General features: G+C 31.1%; 1 protein-coding gene across 1 annotated transcript; it reads right to left on the reverse strand.

Annotated features, from left to right (window-relative positions):
• Nucleotides 1-288: 288 nt before the first annotated feature.
• On the reverse strand, nucleotides 289-5,326 carry LOC105770692 (uncharacterized protein At2g38710). Its single transcript, XM_012592005.2, has 5 exons — nucleotides 5,124-5,326; nucleotides 3,456-3,575; nucleotides 2,155-2,269; nucleotides 1,440-1,530; nucleotides 289-895 (listed from the first exon to the last, which is right to left on the reverse strand). Exons 1-5 carry the CDS (start codon nucleotides 5,225-5,227, stop codon nucleotides 690-692), a joined length of 636 nt encoding a protein of 211 aa, XP_012447459.1. The 5' UTR covers nucleotides 5,228-5,326; the 3' UTR covers nucleotides 289-689.
• Between the last annotated feature and the right edge of the window lie 4,880 nt (nucleotides 5,327-10,206).

Raw genomic sequence — 10,206 nt, forward strand, 5'->3', positions numbered from 1 at the left:
TGTCAAAAACAACAATGATAAGAATGCATTAAAAACATCTTGGCAATAAATTCGCAATCGAAAACGAATCATCAAAAATAAACTTGCAATCGAGAACATCAAAAGATGAACCAGAATGACTTAGGAAATGGACTTTTCCTTTCATCAAAGGTTGAGGCAAGCAAATTATGAGCAATGACTCTTCATTTTCTAGAATTGTATTCGCATCCAACGTATACCCTAGCACAGGTATGGAAATATAACCTTCCAACAACTAAAAACCCGCATTCAACACATTCAAGACTGCCATTGCAAAAAGTAAATTTAACTAAAACCAAAAGGCATAAACAATGTCGTGCTGGGAACATACATAGTTTCCCAGAACTATTTCAAGGTCAAATTGAGATTTGTCTTACAGCAAACAGGTTTCCCACAAGTTGCAGGAATATGAATGTCTAAATGAAAGCAAACACAAACTTGTATGCCTGAGTTTACATCAGGCATTGCTTCTTTTTTTTTTTGGTTTCTTTCTTCAAAATCAAATGAATTTGAAGAATGTTATTTGAAAGGTGTCTTGTAATTACTAAAACAACTGGGTCGGAACACAATCGAACCTATTCCACCCATTTTTCTTTTGTTTTAATATAATGTCATTATATTTTAGCCAAAGCAGCTTTACCTTCTTTTCTGGTAAAAAGCTGTTGGAAGAATCAGTGGTTTCCGAGCTTAGCGCCAGCAATAGTAGGCGCTGCCCCCCTGGTTGCCTTAACATGGGAGGCATAGTCACTGTAGTGCATGGTAAATAATGTGCTTTGGTAACGGGTCAGTTTTATACGCTTCCTGAGCGACTCGGTTATGGGGCCACTGAAGCCTGCCTTCCGGATAAGTGAGTCAATTGCCTCCACTCTAGTCCAACCTGAAACCAAAAATAAATGCTCGATAAATTTTCACATGGACTAAACCTTTCAATGGAAGACCATCATGCATAAAATATATATAAATCCTTAAAACTAAAGTTCCAAAATAAAATACAAATAAAAGGACTACTTTCATGTCATCGACACTTAAGATGCCAAATGGAGCTATTATTTATGTTCAAGCAAGTTTCAACAATACCATTGTTACTATTACATGGTACAGGGTAGGGTAATTTCTTGGTCCTAACAGTGTTGGCAGTGAGTGCAGCTAGGCACGCCTGCACCTTAGCATACAACAGAAACACCTCAGACCCTTCCAGGCGAGGCCCATTTGAAATATAATACTTTTTGAGTAAATATACTTTTTATCAATCTAGTTTTTTTTGCAATATTTTTACATGTTCATATATGCATACACACACATATATATATCACAAATAAAAAAAATAGAGAAAGAAAAGCAAAGAAAAGTTTCCATATCATATCATTCCATTTTATATCACATCATATCAATTTTAACTTAAAACAGGCAATAAAGTCTACCTTCATGTGCCGGCACCTCAGGTAAATATGTGGCACTTCGCCTTGTATTATAATCATCAACAAACTCAATAATTATGCCATGCTTTCCTACCTGAAAGAAAAATGTGAATGCAGATTAGAAAGTAGGAAGAAAGAGATGGAACCAGACGAGCTATCAGAAGTAGACCGAAAGAATTAGGGAGAAACAGAAGAAAAGAATCAATATGGAGAAAAATATTTGACAGCCAATAGCTCAAATAGTAAATACTCAAAACCCAAAGCTAAGAATGACATAGGTATTTATGACTAATCCCAATAAAAGGTCAAACAAAACTAACCCTAAACCTTAATACTTGGAAAATAACTAAAAATCCTAATAACCTAAAAGATTATTAAATATCCAAAATATATACGTAGCAATTAAACCCATAAAATTTAAATGAAATCCTAGATAATTTAATACTTCAATAGTTCAACTCGCATATTTGCATCTGCCATCACATTACCAAGTGCATAAACATGTCAATACCACACCAACATTCCATCCAAAAGAAAATAAAACCATAACAGCCTACAAAAGGGAAGACTGTACTCCAATCAGGATCTTCAAAACTGCAGATTATTTGATCAACCAATTCAGGCAGTGAAATATGCTCATGATATATTACTCACAAAGACAACAGTCTATATTAACAGATCAGATGTTAAACAATCCAAATTGAGATGAATTACATACCTCCCAATCAAGGTAGTTATTAGCTGTTTCATAATCAGTCAGAATAGAAACTGTACATTCTAAGTTAGGCAGTTCTTTAGCTTGAATAGGAGGGAACCTGCGGTCCCTCAAAGCACTGCAGATAACAGAAATTTGAAAATATCACAAGGCATGCCATGAGAAGAACAAGAAGCATGCCAAATTGGAAGAAGCAACAAAATGAATTGATTGGAACTTGTAGTTTATATAGCACATGGAGTAAAAGACAATTTTAAAATGACCAAAATCATGTGGTTGCAAACCAAACAAAAGTAGCAAAGAGTTCTAATGGCCTTTATAGATCATGATGCATATTTTATTACAACACCAAGTAGTATTGGGATTCCAGGTTTCTTAATTTCTTTAGAGTAATCATACAGAGGAAAATTGTTAATGGCATTCCATTAGCAAAATAAATAAATACTAATAAATTGATACTGATATTCAAGCATCATCCTATTACTTTTACAAGAATAAGCTGCTCTCAGGACTTTTACCTTCTGCTGAACCTTTTTCCCATCAAAACAAGCATTGATTATAAATCAAAATTAGTTATCTGGAATAGTGGTAGAAGGAAAAGTGAGAGCCACTGAATCTTACAGCCAAATCTCCATTTACAATAAGACATTAAATCAAAACAATGCAGCCGAATTGTAGTCAAACCATGTTCACAAGTACATCAGAGCAGTAAAAAAGCTAATAATTGACACATGATTTGCAATGCTGCCACTTCTCTTAGTACTTGCCAGATTATAAGTATGGCCACTTCTTTTTATAGCACTCCTGGCAAGAGGTTACAAACCACTCTTCTTCCATGTAACTCCCCCAACTTTAATACTATCAATATTCATAATTGAACATATTATCTGTAATAAAAGCATGCTAACAACCTAATTCTGGTATAAGATAGGAACAATCAATCTAAAGAGATATCATATCTTCAATGTCCAATAACTTGTTTTTATAAAGCCTTCCCATTGTTTTCATCTTTTTTTAGGTCTATCTGAAGTGCTATTTCTAGAATGCACTTTCCAAATATGAAAATCATTTTCTTTCTTATATATACCATTTATAATTCATGTTTAGGACAAATGAATTAAATTTTATTTAAAAGACAAAAAAATAAAGAAAAATATGAGAGTTTTAAGAATGAGCTCACTATATACATCATCTTGAACTCATTGTAGATATCTCACCTACCTGGGTTGTACACATACATATCCAAAGAGAGAACGAGAGAATTTAAATTCCAAATTACACGTTTTTCACTTTGGTCTTAATACCTCGTCAGAGCATAGTCCCTAAACCCATTAATCAACTGACAAGCTTCAAGTGTGCCGATACATCCTCGTAGACGAGGCTCCCCACCATTCACAACCTTCTTCCAAGTGACAAACAATGGGCTGAAAACAGAACATAATGAGTCATAAATGAAAGCATCATTTTCAAAGTAAACAGAAATACAATGAGAACAAATAAAAACTAAAAGTACAGGAGACAGTTTAAACTGACACTGGTATTGCATATGAACATCCAACAGAAAAGACATATCCAAGAAAAACAGCAATAGAAGAAAAACAAAAAAGAAATCTGTGCAACACAGCAGAAGAACTACTTGATAGTGAAAAGCCACCAGAAAGTGTATAAGAACATTCATATTCTCTTCTACCAATCTGTGCCATAACAGCAGCATGACCTTGGCGGAAACGAAACAGGAAATAAACATTGCTACAAGAACTTTACAAAGGAAAGGGGGGTGATATAACCTAAGGAGAAGAAGCCAACAAAAAGCATTTCTTGATAATTAAATCAACGCAGTATTACAGGTAGAAACAAATAGCCAAGTAAACACTAACTATCACATTTTTCCAAGTCAAAGCTAGTAAATGGCTTAATTGAAATTGATTGCAGAATGCGTGTTTCCATTCAAAATGCTTTACATAAATAGACATTGTTTAAGGAAGAGTATATCTCTTCTACAAATGCTTTGAGGCTACATTAAAACCAATGTTGGTCAGACTCGAGTATACAAGTGTGTCCTTTATGCTCATAGAACTTTGACTCGTGAACTGCTTTGAGCTTAAAACACAAGGATATGACAAATTAAGGTCTATGAGAAGGATATTGGTGTCTGGACTTGTTTTACAAGAAAGAAATATTGTACATGTATAAACACACACACATATACCTTATATACAGAATGGTGACTTGAATTATTGGTTTGATAATGAAAACTAGTTTCAACTAGGTGATGGATGTAAGAGATGGTGGATATATTGATATTCTTTTATGCATATAGTTAATGTAACTCAGTTTATGACTAAAAGAAAGTATGAAATTTCCTTTGTCGCACATTTGGGGGCAAATTGCAAAGACAAGCTAATTATGCAGGCCATCTATAGTAGGATAAGTAAAGATAATAATACACAGTGAAAGCCCTATGTTACTTGGACTTGGGTATGAGCGTCCAACATGGGTACACAACCAACACGGATTTTGTTTCAAAATTTACATATATTTGGAGGGTCTTTGAAGGATCACATCCAGGTACTTAAAAAGTAGTAAAAGCAAATAAAATTTAAAAGAGAGTTATTTTTTCTTCTTTAATTCTTAAAAGAGCCAAATTGCTTAAAAATTTAAAACCAGGCACATATTTTTTGAACTGACAACCTTGATTTATGTTACCGGCGAAAACATGAACAGATGACAAAATTTTGGAAGATCTAACAACAACATTGACATAAGATTGACTTCCCAACTTCCACTTAAAAAAAAAAAACAACTAATGACAGACACAGAAAAGAATAAGAAAACCCAAGAAAAACAAAATAGAATAGAATCGAACAGCATGCAACCCATCGTTACGAAAGAGAGAGAAAAAAAAAAGAAGAAACTTGGGATGAAATAACAAATGGATTTCTAAAAAAAAAAAGAATGATAAGTGAAAATACTGTTGGCCCTCATCGAAAGCGGGCGGAGCAGCCTCCTCGCTGTTATAATGGGCGATCAAAGTGTCGAAGCAGTAGACCACCATTTCCTTGTTTGCCAACACCATCTTCGTCAATTTTACAAGATTATTTTTTCTGTATCAGAGTTTTTTTTCTTCCTCTCCAAACTTCCTTTGCCGAGTGCACCCCTTTCCCCTTTTTTATTCCCCCACGTCATTGTTTTGCCCTTTTATTTAATTTTAATTAAATTAAATAATTAATTAAATAAAAAGCAAATAAATGAAGTAAAAGTGAGAAAGAGATCTTCATTTGTTTTGCTTTCGGTCACCTAAATAATTTAAGGGAAAATAACTATGTTTTTCCTTCTTCTTTTTTTGTTTATTTTCCCCTTATTGTAAGTTTGTAACGTAAAAGGGCGTCCTTGACAGAGGCTCGAAGAGTGTTCTATTTTATCCTTTTTGTGAACATTAGTAATTATGTTAGGTTGCAAATCAAATATTAAATTAATATTGATAGCAAGATAAATTTATATTTTTAATATATTTATTTTTAATATAAAATGTTATTAAATTTAGATTTTCTTATCAAGAATGAAGTTGGTGTGTTGAACTCAAACTCTTACAAAAAGGAGTTAAATTGAAACAAAAGCATTTTTGATATTGTTATAACTCTGTAATTAATTTAAATTTAATCTCTAATTTAAATTTAATTTTAAAATTTAAATTATTTAATGATAATATTTAGGATTATTTAGTGAAAACCTTTAGAAAAAATCTAGTTAAATTTTAGAACAAAAAATATAAAAAAATGCCTAGTGACTACAATAAATTAAACACACATTTTACCTTCGTATTTAATAAATTCTTACTTTTTTTCTTCCTTTTCCTGCGCCATTTCTGGTTTTTTTTTTTTTTTACTTTAAACCCTTTTTGGGTTAATTTTCTTCCAAGGCTCTTCCCCTTTCCATCACTCACAATTCCACAAATATATTTTCAAAGCATGATTTTTTGTATGATTAACTAAACCGCTATTTAACTTTAGCTCAGAAATTACTCCAACAAAACAATCATGAGATACGAATCCACTCAAAAAAAACTCTCAATGCAGTATTTTTTATCTCTTCGGTATATGGGATAGTACAAATTCGTCACTTAAAGTTGATTCAGCTTCGATTCAAAGTGCACGTTGGGTTGGAGTTGTTTCGCGTACAATTGAGAAGTCAGATTGGTCGTGCTGTGTTTGAATTCCCATGAACAAATTAATGTGTCTAGGTGGGAAAAACCAGTTGGATTTCGTCAAGGGAGATAGAGATCGAATTTAAACGACCCACGCGGTTGAGACCGTTGATTTGAGTTGGGCTTTTCAGATTGCAAGGCTGTCAAAATCTTAAATTGTGAACACGTGTATCGCAGTTAGAAATTTGGCAAGAGTCAGTTTGAAGGTCATATCGAGATTGTCTACATAAGAAAAAGTTGGCGATCAGGATGTTCTTGGTCATTATAACCAGCGTATTGCATGGAAGGGAAATTTTATTTCAAGGATCGATTCAAGATTGGAGTACACTGAGGCTAAGGCTAAGTTTAAAAATATTTTATTTATCCATTTATTTTATTTTCTTAAATTTATTTTTGCGTTTTCAAATCTGTTTTTATTTTATTTTATTACACTTCGTATTTTCTTATTTTGTTATCTTAATCAATTTAAACCTCCCATTTTTTTTTAACATTGCTACGCACACGTCGTGGGCATGACTATGACAGCGACAACAATTCTGGTCACGAAAAAAGGAGAAATTAGATAGCCAATTCTTATGAATTTGACCTTAGTGCTCTATATTGTTATTTACTGTTATTTTGTTGTAGGAATTTATATTTGTTGGTTTCGACACTCATCAAATATGTATTCACCATTTACGAATCGGCTGTGTAACACCCCTAACCCGTATCCTTCTCAAAATAGGGTTATAGAACATTACCAGAGTTTACAAATTAATTTTCAGACATTTCATTTCATCAAGCATCCATATTTATAACCAATCAAAATCAAAACATTTATGAGCAAACATTAACCAATTTAACTTATACAAGTCATTATAACCAGAATCAAATCATCCAAAATTACCAATAGAACCAATGGATAATGTGATATATCTCCAACAAGCTTCCAACCCAATCGAGCTTCCGATAATCATTTCAAAACATCTAATAATTATACCTATTACCAATAATAATTCAATTCCAATAATAAAACACAAATATATATAATATTCATTACCAAATAGCATTCACTTCTATTAAAATTATGCAAAATATAGTTCATACAAACTTACCGGGCTAAATTGCGAAATAGCAAAATTCGAGGACATTTTGGAAAATTTCTATTTTCTCAATTTCCACCCAATCTTGATCTAAATTAATATTTCATTCAATTTACTAATTTAAATAATAAAACAATTCATTTCATGCAATTTATTCACTTTTGACATTTTACAAATTTACCCTTAAAGTTTCACATTTGTTTAATTTAGTCCCTGAACCTAAAACATGTAAATTGACCATTTTAATGAAAACTCATGCTAGTTGAATAATCATATATTTTCCTCCTCCTCCTCTCCATTCCACATCCTTAATGTATATAACATGCTTATATGTAACATTATCTATAATTTCACCATTTATTTATATATTCATTCAACGCTGTCCACTTGAGTCATAGTCACTAAATTATTTATATCTTGAGCTACAGAACTCCAAATTGAGATCTGTTAATTTTATCTGAAACTAGGCTCACATATCTTCTTACCATAAAATTTTCAGAATTTTTGGTTTAGCCAATAAGTACAGTTTATTCTTTAAAATCACCTCTGTTCTGCTGTTTGACAGTTCCGACCCTTCTTCACTAAAACTTAATTATCTCCTTGTACAAAAATCGAATGATATCACTGTTTATTTCTATTGAAAATAGACTCTTTAAGGATTTTAAACATATAAATTATAACCCACAAAACTTAATTATCTCCTTGTACACAATTTTTTATGATTTTCCAAAGTCAGAACAGAGGAACCCAAAATCATTTTGACCTTGTCTTACAAAATCTATTATATCTCATGATTTACAATTTCATTACTTATACCGTTTCTTCTATGAGAAACTAGACTCAGTAAGCTTTGATTCCATATTTTTTCATCCTCTAATTTCATTTCCAAAATTTATGGTGATTTTTCAAAATTAACCTACTGCTGCTGTCCAAAACTGTTTTAGTGCAAAATGTTAATTACTAAGTTTATAACTTCCTTATTCCCTTTCTCTATAATATTTCCCATCATTTTCACTTATTTCTCTTCACTAATATATCAAGAACATAAGACTTTATATAATAAAACTCTACTATAACATCTTTTCCATGCTATTTCAATAATATCAAACTTAAAAATATATTGAAATCTCAATGTTCTTACCTTGTCCTATTGATTTCAATCTTTAACTTGATTTTCTCTCATCTAGCTTCAATTTCTTGAATCCAACTTGATATTCTAGCTCCCCATAGTCTCATTGTTATCTTTCTCTCTTGATGAATATGAAAATTCTTTTGATTTCTAGGTGAAAATGGTAAGTTTTTTGAAGGAAGGACCAAATTGTAAAGAAAGCAAAACTTTCCTTCTTTCTCTCTTCTCCTCACGTTGGATGCATGGAAGATGATGGGTTGGTTGCTTTTCATCTTTCTTTCCACATATATATATACTAAATAAATTAATAATAAAATAATAAAATATCATTTAAAAATTAAACTAAAATATTAATAAACTAATATTTATTTAATTAATTAATCTAAAATATCACCAACATCATCATTGCCTTCTAGATTTCTCTCTCTTCTAATTGACCATTTTGCCCTTTATGTTCTTTTAAAATTCCATCCTTGAGTCATCACTTAATTTGGTAAAATTACGATTTAGTCCCTCAAAATTCTTCACCTTTTCAATTTGGTCCTAATTCATCCATTTTCCTTGGTTTCTAGATTATTCTACCCTTAAAATATTTGCACTATTGGTCCTTCAACTTTTTCATATTTACACTTTAACCCCTTAAATTTTGAGTATTTACCTTTGGGCCACAAAACTTTTCTCACTTTTGCGATTGAATCCTTTCTTGAATTAATATGTCATAATATACTTCTCAATGTTGAAATAACTCAAAATTACCCCTTTTTATCACTTTATTTCCTTATTTTACTATATCAGGAATATTATCTTACTTTCTTACTGTAGTAATTTTTTTGAGTATTACAGGTTGTATATTATTAAATTTATCAAATTTAAAAAAAATGATTTTTTCCAAAAAAATTCATAAATTTAAAAACTAATGTAATTACAAAATATTTTAAAAATATTTGACTAATTTAAAAAATCAATTAAGCTTTAATGATTCTAAGTGCGTTTTAAAGCTAAAAGATAACTTTTCGATTGGTATGAAAGCATTTCAACCTAGAAATGCTTGGATCCCATCTAAAAATTTGTTGCAAATTGGTTGATCTTCGAAGTTTGAAAAACAGCAACTTCGATAAATTTAAGTTAATAAAATTTAACCCATCCATGCATGTATCAATTTTCGTGATCTTTTAAGCTTATCAAAATGAGTCTTGTAAAATGTTAAGCCCAACATGTTCTTGGGTTGGAATTTGGGTCCTTATACTTGTACCATTATGGTTTAATTTTGAATTCTCTCATAAAAATTATAAAAAGAATCATTAAATTTTATTTTTAAAATAAAAAAATAAAATTGGTACAAACTTATAAATATTATAATAAATTATAATAAATATAATAAATTAAAAAGAATTTTATATTTTGTCACCCACACTTTTTTGCAAGGTCAACATGTTTCTTATCTTGTGGGAACTTTGCATGTAACACCTGTAACCAATATTCGTCGCCGGAACAGAGTTACAGAGCATTACCGGAATATACAGATCAAATACAGACATTTCATATTATTTAACATTTATGTCAGAAATTATTCATAAAGTCACTTATATGAGCCCTTGAGGCCCAAAACATACATTAGAAACAAGTCGGAACTAAACTGG

The sequence above is a fragment of the Gossypium raimondii genome, chromosome 5 (assembly GCF_025698545.1).
Source record: "Gossypium raimondii isolate GPD5lz chromosome 5, ASM2569854v1, whole genome shotgun sequence".
NCBI lineage: Eukaryota > Viridiplantae > Streptophyta > Magnoliopsida > Malvales > Malvaceae > Gossypium > Gossypium raimondii.

Bases quoted from the DNA above. Each gene is read 5' to 3' on its own strand.
- LOC105770692 (XM_012592005.2), bottom strand. From the start codon at position 5,227: ATGGTGTTGGCAAACAAGGAAATGGTGGTCTACTGCTTCGACACTTTG. The intron at 2,270-3,455 runs GTATTAAGACCA...TGTTATCTGCAG, and splicing joins AGGGACTATGCTCTGACGAG to TGCTTTGAGGGACCGCAGGT. The intron at 1,531-2,154 runs GTATGTAATTCA...TTTTTCTTTCAG, and splicing joins ATAACTACCTTGATTGGGAG to GTAGGAAAGCATGGCATAAT.